This window comes from Caretta caretta, chromosome 1 (assembly GCF_965140235.1).
Source record: "Caretta caretta isolate rCarCar2 chromosome 1, rCarCar1.hap1, whole genome shotgun sequence".
NCBI classification, from domain to species: Eukaryota; Metazoa; Chordata; order Testudines; family Cheloniidae; genus Caretta; species Caretta caretta.
In genome coordinates this window covers 333,748,847-333,768,921 of record NC_134206.1, presented here as the reverse complement: position 1 = coordinate 333,768,921, position 20,075 = coordinate 333,748,847, and the positions used below count along the sequence as shown (strand labels likewise).

The window sequence follows — 20,075 nt, the reverse complement described above, 5'->3', positions numbered from 1 at the left end:
GATTAGAAAATATGTGTATTTTTTTCATAATTCTATGCCTAAATGGTGGCTATTGTGAGGGAGGAGTTGGTAATAGTTCTGATTAGCTTTCATTTAAATTTCTTCTTTTCGTCATAGCAATGGAGTTGTTGCACAATTTGTGGTCACGGATGGTGGAATCACTAGGGTTTACCCTAAAAGGTAAGGGTCGTCATTTTATTTTCAAATAATATCAGAATGTGAAAATAATTCCTGTAAGCCGTATCAATGGAATATCCAAGTAATGGATGTTATGCATACAGCTGAAATTCCTTTGGTAACCCCAAGGATATATAAGAACACATGAATGGTCACAATGGGTCAGGCCAAAGGTCCATCTAGCCGACAGAGGCCAATGCCAGGAGCCCCAGAGGCTATGAGCAGAACAGATAATCATCAAGTGATCCATTCCCTGTCACTCATTCCCAGCTTCTGGCAAACAGAGGCGAGGGACTCCATCCTTGCCCATCCTGACAAATAACCATTGATGGATAATCCTCCATGAATTTCTCTAGTTCTTTTTTGAACCCTGCTGTAGTCTTGGCCTTCACAACATCCTCTGGCAAAGAGTTCCACTGGTTAACTGCATTGTGTGAAGAAATACTTCCTTTTGTTTGCTTTAAACCTGCTGCCTATAAATTTCATTTGGTGACCCTTTGTTCTTGTGTTATGAGACCTTCCTTATTTACTTTCTCCACATCAGTCATGATTTTATAGACCTCAATCATATCCCCCCTTAGTCACCTCTTTTCAAGCTGAAAAGTCCCAATCTTATTAATCTTTCCTCATACGAAAGCAGTTCTATATCCCTAATCATTTTTGTTGCCCTTTTCTTAACCTTTTCCAATTCCAGTATATCTTTTTTGAGACCGCATCTGCACACAGTATTCAAGATGTGAGTGTACCATGGATTTATATAGAGGCAATATGATATTTTCTCTCTTATTATCAATCCCTTTCTTAATGATTCCCAACATTCTGTTCAACTTTTGGACTGCCGCTGCACATTGAGTGGATGTTTTCAGAGAACTCTCCACAATGACTCCAAGATCTCTTTTTTGAGTGGTAACAGCTAATTTAGACCCCATAATTTCATATGTATAGTTGGGATTATGTTTTCCAGTGTGCATTACTTTGCATTTATCAACACTGAATTTCATCTGCCATTTTGTTGCCCAGTCATTCAGTTTTGAGAGATCCTTTTGTAGTTCTTCAGCAGGGACTTAATTATCTTGAGTAGTTTTGTATTTTCTGCAAATTTGGCCACCTCACTGCTTGCCTCTTTTTCCAGATCATTTATGAATATGTTGAATAGGACTGGGCCCAGTACAGACCTCTGGGAGACACCACTATTTACCTCTCTCCATTCTGAAAACTGACCATTTATTGCTACCCTTTGTTTCCTATCTTTTAAACAGTTGTGAATCCATGAGAGGACCTTCCCTTTTATCCCATGGCAGCTTACTTTGCTTAAGAGCCTTTGGTGAGGGACCTTGTCAAAGGCTTTCTGAAAATCTAAATACGCTATATCCACTGGATCCCCCTCAAAGAATTCTAGTGGATTGGTGAGGCATGATTTCCCGCTACAGAAACCATGTTGACTCTTCCCCAACAAATTATGGTCATCTATGTGTCTGACAGTTTTGTTCTTTACTATAGTTTCAACCAGTTTGCCTGGTACTGAAGTCAGGCTTACCGACCTGTAATTGCCGGGATCACCTGTGGAGCCCTTTTTAAAAATTGACGTCACATTAACTATCCTCCAGTCATTTGGTACAGAAGCTGATTTAAATGATAGGTTACAGACTACAGTTAGTAGCTGCAATTTCACATTTGAGTTCCTTCAGAACTCTGGGGTGAATACCATCTGGTCCTGATGACTTATTACTCTTTAGTTTATCAGTTTGTTCCAAAACTTCCTCTAATGACACGTCAATCTGGGACAGTTCCTCAGATTTGTCACCTAAAAAGAATGGTTCAGGTTTGGGAATCTCCCTCACATCCTCAGCCATGAAGACCGATACAAAGAATTCAGTTATTGTCTCAAAAATGACCTTATCGTCCTTGAGTGCTCCTTTAGCATCTCATTTGTCCAGTGGGCCCACTGTTTTTTTAGTAGGCTTCCTGCTTCTGATGTACATAAAACTTCTTTTTTGCTGTTACTTTTTGAGACTTGGCTAGCTGTTCTTCAAATTCTATTTTTACACTTCATTTGCTAGAGTTTATGCTCCTTTTTATGTTCCTCACTAGGATTTAACTTCCACTTTTTAAAGAATGTCTTTTTGCCTCTCACTGCTTCTATTACTTTGTTGTTTAGCCACAGTGGCACTTTTTGGTTCTCTTACTATGTTTTTAAATTTGGGATATACATTTAAGTTGAGCCTTTATTATGGTGTCTTTAAAAAGTTTCCAGGCAGCTTGCAGGGATTTCACTTTTGGTGCTGTACCTTTTAAGTTATTTTTCTCCTCATTTTTGTGTAGTTCCCCTTTCTGAAATTAAATGCTTCAGTGTTGGGCTGCTGTGGTATTTTCCGCACCACAGGGATATTAAATTTAATTATATTACGGTCACTATTACCAAGAGGTACAACTATATTCACCTCTTGGACCAGATCCTGTGCTCCATTTAGGGCTATATCAAAAATTGCCTCTCCTCTGGTGGGTTCCAGGACTAGCTGCTCCAAGAAGCAGTCATTTAAGGTGTCAAGAAGCTCTATCTTTGCATCCTGTCCTGAGGTGACATGTACCCAGTCAGTTTGGGGATAGTTGAAATCCCCCATTATAATTGAGTTTTGTATTTTAATATCCCCTCTAATCTCCCTGAGCATTTCACAGTCACTATCACCATCCTGGTCAGGTGGTCAGTAGTATATCCCTATCACTATATTCTTATTATTAGAACATGGAATTATTATCCATAGGTATTCTGTGGTAGAGTTTGGTTAATTTAAGATTTTTACTTATTTGATTCTACGCTTTCTTTCACATATACTACCACTCCCCCACAAGCATGACCTGTTCTGTCCTCCTGATACATTTTGTACCCTTTGGATACATAATAAGAAATGCTACTATGTAGGTTGTCTTTCAGTTGCACCTTCCTGTATATTTTAGGTGAGGTAATCCTAGCAAATAGACACTGTCTACATTGTAAATGAGACATTGCTTTAAGTTATCCTTATGGAGTTACCTTCTCACTAAATCTCTGATTCCCCCTCCAACCTCCTCACTGACAAACTGACCGTCCAAATGGATCTCTTTGCCTATATGTAGTCCCAATTCATTAGGGCCCCATACGATTGCAATAGCCCACCTGAACACAGGGATCTTGTAAGATCAAGTCCCAGCACTGTTCAGTCTGTGGTGAGCACAATCTAACAACTGTGAAGTCCCAAGTGGCCATAAGTCAGTTAAGATGATGAGGGTGGCATGTACTGTATTTATCCTCATTAGATGAAAGGGTAGGAAAAGTTTAAAAAAAAAACCCTGTCTGTTTCTTTTCAACAAACTGATTATGACACAATTCACTGTTTGCAATGTTCGTGCTTAAAAATTACTCTCCAGGCACTGTTGTTAGAAGTAAATACTGAGACCTTCTTCTCATAAGATGGGCCTGTATTCATATATAAGCACAGTTAACACCTAGTTGAAATAATCTTGTTGTATCCATTAGGTGATGGAATTCCAGCAATAATTTTCATAGTAGATCATAGAATAACAAAGAGAACAAAGAAAAAGTAATTTACTAGAGTTTGTTAATATGAATCTGTGTTCTTCTTGCTATCCATGTAAATGTTGTTGCCTGCATTGAGATCTTCACATTTATCATTCATCTTCAGTCTTCTGCCATGAAGTTATAGGGTTAGGTCATCCCCTCCACTAAGGGGATGAAAACAACTGAAGACCCACTGAAATAGCTCATATTTTGTCGGCAGACATAACGTACCTTCCCTCTCCCTCCAGCCCACACTTGCAACTCTGTGGAAGCCCTTATCTCTCTCTGACCATGCTATCTGGCTGTGTTACAGCCTAGGCTCCCAGCTAGGCTAAAACATGGCCTGCTAACAGTGCTTTGTATGTGTTAACCTGCATCTTAATGGGCCTTTTCAATCATGTTAAGCTAACTCAACTGAGCTAGCACAATTGAAACATCATTTTGCCCATCAAGGCACACCCACTGTGTTTGGGTCCCCATTGATTTGTGTGTGCGTAGGGGGAGGGGTTTCATGCGTGTGGGGAAGGGGACACAGCTAGGGAAGTGCTGTTTTATGAAGCATTTCCCTCCCCCACAGTCTTGCAGTAAGATACTGCTGACCCTGTCCGTATTGAATTGAATCCTGTTTTGAGTTTGCAGCTTCCCGAGAATCAAATGGGTTTAGGAGCAAAGTTCCTGAAGGAGATATGCTCCCATGGAAGACAGGTGGAAACTGGAGAATAACGTGGGCACAATGCTTTCGCACACATACTTAGGCCCACAATGGAGGCCCAAAATTTGGGTGAATAAAAGAAAAAAAAAGTCAGCTGATCTTTCTTTTAGTCAGTATGTCAATGCACTGACTGACGGACAGCTGATCTGAGAGCAACTTTTCTTGCTGAAATAATATGCACTGTTACACGTGAAATCTCATATGCATGCCTTGATTTTCTTTGAGCTGCAGATTTTAGCTATGTTGCATTTGAAACATGTCTGTACTGAATTCCTACTGAGCATTAATCAGGAGCAGGTCATAGTAATCCAAGCTTCTTCTTAGCACAGTATAGCAGTAAAGTGATGTCCTTCTGAAAACCATCTGACCACTTAACCCCTAATTGCTCAACATTCATTTGGCTGACAACCTTGAAAATCATGAATACTCTAAAGTACTAATCACAAGTACTCCCAGGATGTAAAGGGGAATGATGCAACATTAACAGATAGTATAGAGGACACATAAAAGTGATCAAATTTCATACCATATCATGCAATTCTTATCTTCAGTGATTTGGGTGTGTGGGGGGATTATATTAATATGAATTTACATAGCAAATTTATCTTTTTCCTGGGATTATCTTGTGTATATATTACCCATTAAAAATTTCATGGAGTATGTTTCCCAATAGATTTGCCTCCCATGCCTGTAGTTCTCAGTTTCTCTCTCCCTCTCTTATTAATTAAGTCTGTTAAGCTGCTTCTGTGATTTTTGAATAAAGGATGTCATGCAAAATGACTCTATGGTTTTCTGTTTTAAACAAACCCAGTGATAGATTTATAATCAGAAAAATGTTCATATAAAAATTCTGAACCTGGTCCATGTTGTTCTCAGGAACCCTTTCTTCATTCTCTGGTCTGTTTGGTTTTGTTTTTCTCATAGCAGTTTGCAATTTAAGTTGCTGAAAGCTCAGACTTTTGTGAAGGATAGGCACAAATACATTGTATTAAAAGGAGCTCATGAGTTTCCCAAACAAGACATTTATATTAAGGGAGAAAAAATACCTCTGCCTTGCAGCTTAAAATGAAAATCTGACAGACTTTATTTTTTATGACCTTTTTCCCCCCATGTATAGGGCAGGAGAGGATTGGACAGAAAATCCTGAAACTTATGAAGTCAGTTTCTATAAACGGAGCTTGGATAATGACAACTATATCTTCACAGCTCCATACTACAACAGTAAGTCATCACTAGTTTGACATTTCAGAGGTGACTGGCACAACATAAACATTCATGGATGTTTTCCGTCTTACCAGTTGAGTTAGCTATTTAAAGTGGCATAGTTCATAGTTCAGAACAGGTTTCAGAGTAGCAACCGTGTTAGTCTGTATCTGCAAAAAGCAAAGGAGTACTTATGGCACCTTAGAGACTAACAAATTTATTTGAGCATAAGCTTTCATGGGCTACAGCTCACTTCATCGAATGCATAGTTCAGAACAGACATTCCAACAGAGTCTGCCAGTTCATTGGGGGAAGCAGCTCTAAAAAAATGTCACTCTGGTTTGGAAACTGTCATCACAATCAGTCATCCATCCCAGTAAAGCTATGTTTCTCTGCATTGTTTCTCTCAGTGACTAGCAGGCTAAAATGCATGTTGGTTCTATATTTTGTTAGTTAATTGGGCTTAAAAGGTTTCTGTAGATTTCTCAAAGGCAGAGTTTCTTGTGTGAAGGAAACTACAGTGACAGTGTATCATACTGTCTGCAAGAGTCTCAGTTCCATATATTGACATCGGAGAGGGGATCCAAGAGCAACCTTATATAGCTGAGTTCCTTAGATCGCGTCAGTGTCAGAGCTAGCCATCCATGGGGTAACCAGGCCCAAAGGGAGGTGCAAGGTGGCAAGGAAGGCTTGAAGTTTCATGACTGCTTTAGCACCACACTATTTATTTTTTCCAAAATGAGCTCGGATAAGTGCAGTCACAGAACTGTGTGGTCCTGAGAGCTTTTCTTCTGCATGGAGCCCAGACAGTGTCACTGATTTATTTAACGCTTCAGACCATTGAGTTTGGATTATTTTACAGATCAATATTATTCCACTGAAATGGTTTCTGTGACCTTTTGTAATACTTAAAACCTAAATATCCACAATAATAAACTGGTTGATGAGAAGAGGTGCATCACTGATGCACATTAACCTTGTAATGCTCCTCTGAAAGCAGATGCTGCTGTGAATTAGATACTCTTCCCTCTTAGAGGTGGTATTTTATTGCAATTATTTTATATACAAATTTATTATTGCAATTTTCAAAAAATACTAGCCAGGTAGTAAAATGGCCTGCTTCAAAACCTTTATAGGAATCCTGTTCCTTTGAAAACTCTCGGGAATTTTTTTTTACTTCATTTTCCATATTGAACAGTGCTGCCAGCAGGTTAGCCTGTCACAGTACCAGTCATTATTTACTTAGTGTTGTTAGTGGGCTGCACACTGTCCAGTGACTAGAAGACTGCATGGGCTCTGTTCTAATGACCATACAATCTATGGCCCTAATCCTGCATTTCATGGGGCTGCTCACATGTGTAAAATTAAATACGGTTGTGTTTGCAGAATCAGGGTCACACTAACTACACAGAACAGTGAAACTGACTGTACACACAGAGCTCTCAACTGTACAAAGTAAATAAAGAAGAGCAAAATATATTTTCCTCTAACTGTTCTGATTGTTCGTGATCCTAGGCATAGCTGGGGTAACTATTAAGTACAGTTAGTAAGTATAACATTTTCATATAGAGATTTGGGTTTGGGGATGATGGTTACCAGTTAAATAATGGTTAATTTCTTGATTGAACTTGCATTGAGGGGTAGGACTTCTTTATTTAGGGCCAAGAATAGGAAAAGATCACATCACTCTTTTTAACCTATTGTTTTTTCCCTTACTCTCAGAAAGTGACGCCAGTAGCTATGAAACGGGCATTATGGTGAGCAAGGCTGTGGAAATAACCATTGGTGGAAAACTTCTTAAACCCGCAGGTAAGATGGAATGGTGCTGGTGCTCTAAATACACAAGTTCTTTTGTTGTTGCTCGTCACGAACACCCATAAGAAATATAACTGAAATCACAAAGCAGTCTCAGTCTTCTAAAATTCTTCTTCACAAGGCTTTTTAAAATTTTGCTGGTGAAAGTCTAGCCAAAGATCTGACAGTGTGTTAGTAAAGATATTTGGTTGATTAGAATGATGAAGGGCCTTGGAGGACAGATGACTGATCAGAAATATGATTTCTTTTAGTTTATCAGCTTCAAAAGTTAGACTTGTATGGTGAATTTTTCATCTGTTTTAGGATCTTGCCTTTCGTTGTTGCTGTTGTTTCCTTTCATTTTGCTAAATAGAATTTCCAGGGTTTTTTGTTTGTTTGTTGGTTTGTTTCAGTTGTTGGAATAAAAATTGATGCAAACCAATGGATGGAAAATTTCACCAAAACCACAATCAAGAGCCTGGTAAGGAATTGAGTGACTTCTGTTGAACTTCATTTGCTTTTTCTCTAAGCTATGAGCACAAACCGGTGCTTCCCCCTTCCGTGCAGGCAGCTCTGTATTGCAACTTCACAAAGGTCCACAGTTGCTGACTGATGGTGGTGTTTAAAGCATTTCAAAACACAATATGCATCTATTAAAAAGCAGCTGTATTTTTTCAGTTATGCACTTGTACATGTCTTGCATTGGAGGTAAGAATGTCTCAAGATTCAATAGTAACAATGAAGAAAAGAAAATGCACAACAATGTCATATGTCAGCCACTAGAGACAGTATTGTGTTTTTACAATGAGTCAAAACTCTCAGAAAAGCAGGGATGCCCGTGGCTGGCCCTTGCCAGCTGACTCAGAATCACAGAGCTCTGGCTCCAGGGCTGTTTAATTGTGGCATAGATGTTCAGGCCGAGCTCTGGAACCCTTCCACCTGGCAGGAGTTGAATGGGAATTTTTAAAGGAGTTGAATGAGAAGGGGAGAGAATTAGTGGCAGCTAGAAGGAAAAGTAAAGAAAGGATCTGGCACACCAGGGAAGTGGAGGGACAAGAAGTAGTAGAGGAGGAAACAGGCTCAATGAGCCAAAGCTGGTGGAAACCCAGACTCATGTCTGGCATGCTACTCCTGTCAGAACTGCAGCTCTACTGGTAAGCTGAGTCTGAAGAAACAGCTGCATGTCCATCACCATGAGCTGAAGGAAGCTGCTTGCCTGAAAAAGAGAGAAAGTGGATTTGTGGGTGTCAGTGAATGCAAAAGAGGCTGCACTGCCGTCTGGGAGCAGAGTAGCCCAACACACAATAGAAGGAAGAAAGGGTGTGTGTGTGAGAGAGAGAGAGACGGTGGGCTCAGAACAAAACTGGCATGTTCCTATGTATTTTGTATATATCTGGGAAAAAATACATAGGAACATACCAGTTTTTCACTTTAACTCTGTTCAGAGATGAAGGAGGTTCACCAATCTTCAGTTTTGGTAGCTTCTGTGCCCACCATCTCTCTCTCTCTCTCTCTCTCTCTCTCTCTCTCTGACACACACACACACTTTTTTCCTTCTATTATGTATTGTGTGTGTGTGTGCATATACACACACAAGGGCTGTCAAGTGATTAAAAATTAATCATGATTAATCGCGCTGTTAAACAATAACAGAATACCATATTATAAATAACAATAGTAGAATACCAAACAATAATAGAATACAATAACCAAATAATAATAGAATACCAAATTTTAATATTTTTAATGTTTTCTAAATGTTCAAATATATTGATTTCAATTACAACACAGAATACAAAGTGTACAGTGCTCACTTTATTTTTATTATAAATATTTGCACCGTAAAAAACAAAAGAAATAGTACTTTTCAGTTCACCTAATACAAGTACTGTAGTGCAATCTCTTTATCATGAAAGTTGAATTTACAAATGTAGAATTATGTACAAAAAATAACTGCATTCTAAAATAAAACAATGTAAAACTTTAGAGCCTACAAGTCCACTCAGTCCTACTTTAGCCAATCGCTCAGACAAACAAGTTCATTTACATTTGCAAGAGATAATGCTGCCGCTTCTTGTCTACAATGTCACCTGACTGTGAGAGCAGGCGGTCGCATGGCACTGTTGTAGCCGGCATCTCAAGATATTTACATGCCAGATGCGCTAAAGATTCATATGTTCCTCCATGCTTCAACTACCATTCCAGAGGACACGCTTCTATGCTGACAATGGGTTCTGCTCGATAAAAATCCAAAGCAAAAAGAAAAGGAGGACTTGTGGCACCTTAGAGACTAACAAATTTATTTGAGCATAAGTTTTCATGAGCTACAGCTGAAGTGAGCTGTAGCTCACGAAAGCTTATGCTCAAATAAATATGTTAGTCTCTAAGGTGCCACAAGTCCTCCTTTTCTTTTTGCGGATACAGACTAACACAGCTGCTACTCTGAATCCAAAGCAAAGTGGACTGATGCATGTTCATTTTCAGCATCTGAGTCAGATGTCACCAGCAGAAGGTTGATTTTCTTTTTCTGTAGTTCGGGTTCTGTAGTTTCCGCGTCTGAGTATTGTTCTTTTAAGACTTCGGAAAGCATGCTCCACACCTCATCCCTCTTAGATTTTGAAGGCACTTCAGATCCTTAAACCTTGGGTTGAGTGCTGTAGCTATTTTTAGAAATCTCACATTGGTACCTTCTTTGCATTTTGTCAAATCTGCTGTGAAAGTGTTCTTAAAACAAACATGCGTTGGGTCATCATCTGAGACTGCTATAACATGAAATATATGGTCAAATGCAGGTAAAACAGAACAGGAGACAAACAATTCTCACCCAAGGAGTTCAGTCATAAATTTAATTAATGCATTCTTTTTTTAACAAGCATCATCAGCATGGAAGCATGTCCTCTGGAATGGTGTCTGAAGCATGAAGGGGCATAGGAATGTTTAGCATATCTGGCACATAAATACCTTGCAATGCCTGTTCTCACTTTCAGGTGACATTGTAAATAAGAAGCAGTCAGCAGTGTCTCCTTTAAATGTAAACAAACTTGTTTGCCTTAGCAACTGGCTGAACAAGAGGAAGGACAGAGTGGACTTGTAGCTCTAAAGTTTTACATTGTTTTGTTTTTCAGTACAGTTATGTAACAAAAAAATCTACATTTGTATGTACACTTTCACGATAAAGAGATTGCACTACAGTACTTTTATGAGGTGAATTGAAAAACACTGTTTCTTTTAGCATTTTTACAGTACAAATTTGTAATATAAATAATAATATAAAGTGAGCACTTTACACTTTGTATTCTGTGTTGTAATAGAAATCAAAATGTTTGAAAATGTAGAAAAACATCCAAAAATATTTAATAAATTTCAATTGGTATTCTATTGTTTTTACAGTGCGATTAATCATGATTACTTTTTTTGAGTTAATCACGTGAGTTAACTGTGATTAATCAGCAGCCCTTATATATATAGAACCATTACCAACCAAAAGAAACAAAGAGGGAATTAATAAAATCTATAAATAAATAAATCTACCCTGAGCAGAGTTTTGAGCCCCCAGAGACAAGTGCAATGCACTCAGATATCGTGGTAATGGGTAGCAGTATAAAACCCTTTAGTAGACAGCCAGGCACACAGACAAAGATGGACATAAAAAACACCTGGGTTTGTCTTGAATCCAACTGTTTATACTTATGAGTTAATGAATATCACGTAATAGTACAGACTTTCTAAGAAACCATTCCCTAAAGATCATTATCCTTCTGTTTTCCAGTGCAACAGTGAACTTTGTGGCTGTGAAAGAGGGAGTATGGTAAGAATAAACCTAATAATAAAGACCTGGAAGAGAGGGAAGGGTCCCCTTTGTTCTTTGGGTCCATCAAAACTTGAGACCGCTGTTCTACCCAATTACTTTCTGAAGGTTAAAAACAGAAGCAGTGTTAGCAGAGAGTTGACAATCTTTTGTGTCTAGGAAGAGAGAGGTGAGGATTCTGAGGGAGATGCTAGTGTGAGAGAATGAAATGAAGTGATAGGCAAGGGAATCATTGAAATGAGACTATAAGAACTAAAGGGGAACAAAGAAGAAGAAAGAACATAATATGGGAGCGAGCAGTAGAAAATGGGGCAGTCGTGAAAAAGAAGGTGAGAGAAAAGATGGTGAAGCTTTTCAAAGAAACAGGTGAAGAGAAAGGAGAAGGAGCAAAAAAGGGGGGGGGTATAAGAGAAATTGAGGAGAGAGACTGTGAAAAGGTGGAAAGCAAGAACAGATGCACAATGTTTCACCTAGTGAATATTAGATCATAATTAGTTTCTCCTCTTTCTTATTGTATTTCTTTCACAGACCTCCTGTATGTTTTAATGGCCGGGAAGGCAGGGAAGCCTATGTTGCGCATGTGTAACCAACACACCTCCTGGGTGTGGTGCTCTGTCCCCTCTAGTGGCACCAAGACCACTTAGAGATTAATGAGTCTGCTACAGCCTTAGCTAAGAGCCATGTGGCTTTTAGCTCTTGCAGTAGAGCAGTGGTGGGCAACCTTCAGTCTATGAGCCACAAGCAGCCCGTTACGGTTAATCCACTGGTGGGCCGCAAGACAGTTTGTTTACATTGCCTGTCCACAGGAACAGCCGCCCGCAGCTCCCAGTGGCCGTGGTTCACCGTTCCGAGCCAATGGGAGCTGCGAGAAGCCTTGCGGGCCCACCACTGCAGTAGAGGCTCATGCACTAAACTTCAGAGGTCTCAGGTTCAATCCTGGCGACCGGGATCTGTTGCTGTTACACATTCATATTATATTAATATTGCTGCCTAGTTTGGATTCTGTATTATCAAATAATTTGAGGGAAAGAGACAGATGATAACCTTAAATCCACCATAATGCACACAGCACCCTCCAGCATGTGGGGATACTAAGCTTTCCCCTGCCTTTCTTCCCTCCATCCCTTGCTGAGCCAGGATTTGGGGGCACATGGCCCTAGAAACACTGATGGGTGATGATTTTACAGCTTCAGGAGCCCTAATGTTGTCAGGAACTCCTAATTCTCTTTTGTGCTTAAGCACCTTCCTCAATCAGGGCCTCTGTGAGTTCTTTTGTGGGGTTGGGAGAATGACTGTTGGGTGTGGGACCTATGGCTAATTGTCAAGCCAAGGCAGCAGCACCACATCCTCAGGCCACAGGAAGATCAGTGTATGCTCTACACAGCAGTGGTTCTCAAACTTTAGCAACCCGAGGACCCCCAAATGCCCCGCTCAGCCCCAGGTCTCGCCCCCACTCCACCCCCCCTTCCCCCAAGGCCCCACCCCACCTCACCTCTGCCCACCGCCACTCCACCCTTGCCCCTCCTCTTCCCCACCTCTTTCTGGCTCCTCCCCCTTCCTCCCAGTGTCTCCTGCACACCGCTGAACAGCTGTTCCCCAGCATGCAGGAGGCACTTGCAGGGAGGAGGAGAAGTTGAGGGAGAGGGGGAGGAGTTGATCAGCAGGGCCTGCGGACCCCCGCAGTACCCTTGGGGACACCCAGGGGTCTGCAAACCCCAGTTTGAGAAACGCTGCTCTATAGTTAATCAATGGCCTTTCTGCCCCCAGCACCTGGCACCTGCAGGAATCCACCCATGGCACTGGGACAGCACTAGAGAAAGTGGGCTCTTAGCTCTATGTTGAACAGGTGCCTTAGATGGAGAAGAAGGGGTTCATCACCTGAAGGGGGTGAAAAAAAACAGAGCAAAATAAAGTAAATAATGTGAAAATAATTATAGGCAGCAAGCCCAGGTTTGCTGTTTTAAAAGACTCCTACCACTAAAAGCTACAAATCAAATCGTCTCTAAGCGTGAGCTAAGACCAAATCAAAAGTTTCAGTCCCTTTATCTGAGCTCTGATCCATGTATGAAGTGGTTTTGTAAGGACGTAGCACTCTTAGGGCTAGTTAAGTATCCTGATCAAATAATTTACAAGAACAAGTTATATAAAATTAAGCCACAAGAGGGTTCCTTGCTCCAAATTCTACAACACTTATGGATTCAGGGCCATTGGCCTCATGTCCTAGAGTCCTGAACATAATCTCCCCTACTTATACTTTCTAAATACCAGGTATGAAGTCAGAAAACACCTTCCTCAGGTGTTAATGGGTGAAACAATAGGGTCAAGTTACTAGAGCAAAGGAATAATGAGTGTGTGAAGTTCTCCAAAAACTAATGTTTTACATGAAACCTCTAGGTCTTGAGAGTTGGAAACTATGTTAAACGTGCAGATTCTTTGTTGCCAAGCTGATTTCTTTTGAAAAGGGACACTCCAGTCCTGGTCGTATTGATTCTAAGATGTATCTGAAATGCTGAACGTCAACCTTTTCTCAGGGATTGTGTCTGGCTGCTTGGAAAGAGAACCATTTTCTGTATCTTTCCTGAAAAATATACTTTTTTTTCCTTGTGGTAGCACCTGGATTGTGTTGTTCTTGATGATGGTGGATTTCTTTTGATGTCGAATCAGGAGGAATATACCAAACAGGTATATGTGTTTTTAAATTCATGCATTTAAAGATGAGATTGACTCACTTCTCCATTAAGATAGAGCGAGTTTTATCATTAAAACCTAAGTTCACTACATAAACACAGAGTGCGGCTGTTCATTGACCTCATTTCATTTATTTAAATCACAGTTATCAGAGTTTGAGGTGGTGAATCACAGCCTCATGTCCGAACCACAAAGAAAATTTGCAAATCTCAAATTTCATATAATTTGCTAGCTTTTATCACTGTCTTACTAGTGACTTGACATGTCTAGGCCTGCACTAATGTGGCTCTACTTATAGTGATTTAAGGGAGTGCATAAGAAATGGGATGAAGAGTTTGCACTGTTTCCCTGAGACAGACTGCTTGAAGCATAAGGATAATATAGTGTAAGTGCCTGGAGCACAGAATTATTCTGTGTTAATGTATGAGAACATGAAGATGTTATATTTTTCTATGAAAAAATAAATTTTTTCCAGTATCTTTTAGAGCTTCGGTAAAACAACAAAAATATTTTGGTTTTCAGTTGTTAAAAATGTCCATTTAATCAAAAAGTCATTTTTAATTAAAAAAAAAGTTCCTATGAAAAATTTTCTATCAAATCTAATTGTTACACTGAAGAATTATTGCATAAAGAATCTATTTCATGAGAATTCAACATATTATCATCACCATCTTTGTGTCTTGGTGTTAAGACATCACAGTGCAACATTGCAGTGCAATAGCTGTTGTTTGATGAGAGACAACTATAGTCAGTTATGTAATGAAAGGTAAGATCCCAGGTCAGCTGGAAAGCCTGAGCATGGGAAATTTTGATCTCTGGAGAAGATGGTGGCTCCTGTGCGGTGGGGTGCAGCAGCCTACTTCTCCTCAGAGACAGAATTCAGGAATTACATGGTAAAGTCGTAAATATGCCACAGAAGCATCTTTTGGTTGGTTCTGCCTTTTTCCACCTAGAAAAAAAGGGTGAGCACCATATAGGAGATACTGAGATAGCATGTGAACAGATTTGGGTAACTGTTGGTGGAATGAGTACAAACATTAGGGGGAAACACAAGTTACCATCTAATCACATCAAGAGTCAAACATTCAAAAATGGCCTTGGAATTTGCACCTAAAATATTGCACGTGCAGTCATTGGTTCATAGGGAAAAAACCTAAACACTCAAAGTAGATATGGAAATAGTAGATATGGAAATAGTTGATGCCCCTTTGAAAAATGAGTCTCTTATGGGTTTTATAATAACAATGAACCAAATCATGCAGCTGTAAATCAGGCCAAACTTCCCCTGAAGTCGTTTAGAGTTTTGCCTGAGTAGGTCTGAAAACAATTTATTATTTTAGAGAATGTAAAGTAAATGCAAAATGAATATAAAAAGAAAGACTTTTATACTTTATCACCATATATCCCACATTAAGAACAATAGGATTTATACCTTCTTTGAATTCAACAGCATTGTTCAGTATATGTAAATTACATGTATATTATTTATCATGTGACATCAGTTTAGAAGTGTTTAAACTCATTTTTTTTACAATTTTCTGCACCAGATTGGACGATTCTTTGGTGAGATTGACCCTGACCTGATGCGAAACCTCATTAACATGTCCTTATATGCCTTTAACAAGTCTTACGACTATCAGTCTGTTTGTGATCCTGAAGAAGAACCAAAGCAAGGAGCTGGTCTTCGTTCCGCATACGTGGTCAGTATCCTCTTGCCAAGTTACCGCCATCCCCCTTACCTATGTGCTGACTCTTGTACTAATGGTACAATCTTTATACTTCATTTTGTAGCCTACAGTAGCGGATATTTTGCATGTCGGATGGTGGGCCTCTGCAGCTGCCTGGTAAGTTCAGATATGCTGGTAATGTTTATACCAACGTCATAATTAACAATTCAGTAAAAAGAAAATGTATTTGGTAACAGTTAGTATCTTCTTTCTGTAGTGTCTATGTATGATAATAACAGACTCTTGAATTCCTAGGAGCTGTTCTGAAATCTTAAGGGCTGGTATTACTTCTCCAGCCTCATACAGTGAACATTTTTAGTAATCTTCCTAGACTCTTTGGAAAGTTCATTTTATTGATCTTCAATGAAAATGAGACTTCTCAGACTCTGTAATTCTCTGTTCTCGGTCTACATTGAACATGCGTAGACGCAGGCATTGGTTTGTGTTGAATCACCTTTAATCTAGGTTGCTGGCATGCAGTTTTCAGATGGACTTGTTCGATTCATAATTCAGTGCACTATATTGTTCTTTTTCAAGTGCATGTTTAAGCAAGAAGGTTGAGAAAGAGTCAGTTTTTGAGGTGTCAGTGAACCATTTTGTTAGGCACATAAGGGCTTCTATTTGAAAACATAAGCAAGTCCTATTTCAGAACACCAGATGCCATTAAAATGCATTGTTTGGTAGTGTAACTCACTGAAAGTTGCTCATTGAAAAAGTCAATTGGTTTTGTTCATTGTCTTTTTATCAAAGATACTATAAACTAGTGATACTGTTTCAAGGAAGAAGCCACATAAAACAATATAGTATAACAGCTTGTTTCCATTTTTTTTCCTTTGCTCAGTTTAAACCACAAAACCATACTTCATCTGCAAGAACAAAAAGAACTTTGGGTAATGTTCCAGCAACATATACCTTAGAAACTGTCATAGAACAGGGAAGAGGGAATGGCAGTCAATTTTAACTTTTAGAACTATTGGGTGAAATCCTGGTTCTGTTGAACTCAGTGAGAATTTTGGGATTGACTTCAGTGGAGTCAGGATTTCACCTTTTAACTGTTTTAATGGTTACTATCTTTAGCTAAACACAATACCAAATAAATCTCAAAACTGTTCTAAAACTCCACACCACAGAGTTACCTCATTTTGGATTTAAATCCATGCAGTAATTAGCAATAGCCACAAAAGTTGTTTTGGTTGTTTCATAATGCATATATAATGAAATTTAGCCCTATACAGATTAAGCACCCCTGTGATACCAAAACCATGCGGCAAAGATTTAATTGGGACTTAAGTAGTATGGTGGGCGTCAGACAGGCCTTCTGCACTGCTGTGAATTTTACCCTCTGAAAATATCTGTCCTTCATGATAAGGTTTTGTGGTGCATATTCTGTAGCACAATAGTAGGTAATTTACACTATTTGGAGGTAAGCATTGCAATATATCACAGCTGAACAAATATATAGAAAGTAGTTCTCTCACAGATGGCACTATGAAGGCTTTGGATATTTGTTTTTATTGTTGGTTACATTTAGTTAACAGGAACAGTTAAGATCTTTGTTTTCTGGAACAAAAATGAAGCTCAAAAACCAGAGATGGGAAATGATCCAGGGACGAAACCTAAGCTCTGCTCAAACAGAAAAATTTGGGCTATCAGTGTTCAAATCAATCTCAGAGGTCTGGACTCAATTTAGACATGGGTCTTGTTTTCCACAGAGTTTCAGTTGAAAGCACCCACAAGAAAGTGCTTTCATCGGAAATTTTTGAAATGGAATCTAGACCACAAGCAGGCTGAGGGGCCATTAGGGAAGTGGAATAGAAAGGGCCGATCAGAGTGCATTTCAGCAAGGCAACTAGTAAAAGCAAATGCAGAGAAATAGAAGAAGCTGGGTTAGGGATAACTGTTACATTTCGGGCAAAAATTTGGAATAGGATAATGAGTGACAATTTTCAAAGCTTATGTGGGGAGCATGAGGAATCAGTTAAATAAATATCTTCTGTCCTCTGCACTCTGGGAACGTTGAGGCTCTTTCCCATTTTTTCAGGCTTTTTCTCTTCCTCATCCTCAGTGAATTCCATTATCACTTTCTTTCAAGCTAAAAAAAGGGCTTGATGGGGACTTCCCTTCCTGGTCAGCCAGCGGAGTCACTGTTGAATAACATGAGGTTTCTCTTCATCCCTGCAGATGAGCACACAGCCCATGCAACAATCCCAATCCTGATGTTATGTAAACAAACCCAGTGTTTGATGCAGTATTGCAGAGCCCTAGCCACAAAAATAATTGGCATATATATTTTCTAAAAAATATATGAGGCTGTGGAGGAAGTAGATTAAAGGTTCATCAAGACTGGCATTTATGAGTAGTAGAACGTATGGGGGAGTACGGTCCCACAATAATAGACCAGGACAGATCTGATGGCAGAAGTAGGGCTTGCAAGGTGAGGACAAGAAGTTTAAAGTTAATGAAGAAGGAGCTGGGGGAGGGATTCAAAGAGAGGGAATGATGAGAGAAGGAATCTAATTGTCATGGTTCCAGTAGGAGGGGTTGGGCATTGTGGATGACAGATGAACCAGAGAGAAGGAGGTTGCAATAATTGAAATAGGAGTGATGTGAGCATGAACACAGAAAAATAAGAGCTTAACGTTATCTGTGTTAAGCTTAATTTTTTCACAGCATCGAGGAAGAAATGACAGGCATAGGCTGAAGTTCAGAAGTGGAGATAGAAATACAAGTTGCTGGCACAGAGATGTCTTTTGTATGAAATGGTTAGAATACTCCAGCGTTTATCTGCCTCACAGGAGGGTTGTGAGGCTTAATCAGTGGAAAGTGCCAGAAGCCCCTTAGAGCTACGTGTGGCTATTGTCATTTAAGGCATCCTAGTTGGTTTAAATATGAGAGTAATCTCAGGATTCCTGTTTCTCATTCTGTGGAGTCTTAAAGGATAACAGTTAAACTGGTCTTCAGCATCTCTGCTAGCTGAATTATGGGTAAGAGGGGCACTGAATATTGATTGTCAAGTAAAAAGATAATGTGGGACAGTAGCTGAAGGGGAAGAAGAGGGTGACTGACAAAATGTAAGATATTAAAGAAACACATTCATATTAGTTGGTATAAGTGCAATTAAGTTATGTTGTTGCTGTTTTTATTAACAATTATTTTTATCCCAGTGGTATTTAGGGTCTCCTGTAAATAATCAGGGCTCCCATATTAGCAAAGCTATGTTTAAAGGAGAGGGAAATAACTATTTCATTAACAAAATTATTTTTTCTGTGCTCAGGTCTATCTTGCAACAGCTGTTTTTGGGCCTGACTTTTCCACGTTTCCTTGAGGCAGGTAAGTCACTACTCAGCTTTGTTAAAGGGTGAACTTTGAATGAACTAGAAGATAAGAATCCAGGTACCAGCCGAATTCTGCTCACTCCACTATATGAGTTGAAAATATTTCTGTTTTTTCTTTCTTCTCAGCGGAAGCAGATGATGATGACTACACTGCTGCCCTATCCAAACAGAGCTGCATTACTGAGCAAACTCAGTATTTCTTTGAAAATGACGATAAATCCTTCAGTGGGATTGTAGACTGTATAAACTGTTCCAGGTAAATTTTCAACTTTGAATAGAAAATGTAAAGAGGAGCCTTTTTGGTGCATATTTATCTTAGAAGTAGGTAATTACATTACTGTATGAAGGATAAACTATACTGTGTCATAACCTTATCACATGTATGTAAGAAGGATAAAGATATACATGTGTGTAGTGTAGTACATACACGACAGAATGTATATGTGTGTATTAGTGTATACTGAAACAGTAATAACAGTGCACAGAATTATTTTACTCCAAGTTGTGTTGTTCTGTTTTATGGGACTGTCTCCATGTATATTTTAATAGGATAATTGGTGTTTAATATATTTTATTCCTATATTTTTCACTGTATTTTTTTCTAATTTATTAATTGAAATTCTTGAGTTCTATTGCAGATATTCAGAACTGAGGGTTTTTTTTGTGCATCCCATTATCAATTTAAATGCAGATAATGTTAAAGGGTTGATCAGCTTCTTCATATTTTGCCTTGAGTTGTCCAATAGTGCTGCTGCTGCTTTCATTAAAGATGTTACAATCTCAATATAGTTTTGTGAGACTTGAAAGTTTCTTCCATACTAAGTTATTAGATTGATAGATTTTCTAAAGTGAAAGACTTTAAAAATGACCATAAAATTAACATGTTCTAAAAAACTAGGAGCCATTTGAAGATCTCTGTGTAGACAGATTTGTGATCATTCAGTTTAAAATCCTTAAACAAACATTAAGCTACAAATGGGTAAAAGAGAGGACATTTAGGATGTGTTATAGCACATTCCTGAAAGTGTTGGAGACAACAGAACCGTTATAAACGGCCAAGCCTTGAAGAACACCT

The 20,075-nt window shown here is 39.1% G+C and overlaps 1 protein-coding gene across 1 annotated transcript in view; it reads left to right on the top strand.

Moving 5' to 3' along the window:
• CACNA2D1 (calcium voltage-gated channel auxiliary subunit alpha2delta 1) overlaps nucleotides 1-20,075 on the top strand; it is a 690,472-nt gene that overhangs the window by 653,550 nt on the left and 16,847 nt on the right. Inside the window, exons 26-35 of the mRNA XM_048836497.2 lie at nucleotides 118-180; nucleotides 5,563-5,666; nucleotides 7,371-7,457; nucleotides 7,856-7,923; nucleotides 11,212-11,250; nucleotides 13,861-13,932; nucleotides 15,486-15,638; nucleotides 15,730-15,782; nucleotides 18,940-18,995; nucleotides 19,127-19,256. Of these exons, the coding sequence (XP_048692454.1) occupies nucleotides 118-180; nucleotides 5,563-5,666; nucleotides 7,371-7,457; nucleotides 7,856-7,923; nucleotides 11,212-11,250; nucleotides 13,861-13,932; nucleotides 15,486-15,638; nucleotides 15,730-15,782; nucleotides 18,940-18,995; nucleotides 19,127-19,256 (825 nt within the window). The remainder of the gene's footprint in view (nucleotides 1-117; nucleotides 181-5,562; nucleotides 5,667-7,370; nucleotides 7,458-7,855; nucleotides 7,924-11,211; nucleotides 11,251-13,860; nucleotides 13,933-15,485; nucleotides 15,639-15,729; nucleotides 15,783-18,939; nucleotides 18,996-19,126; nucleotides 19,257-20,075) is intronic.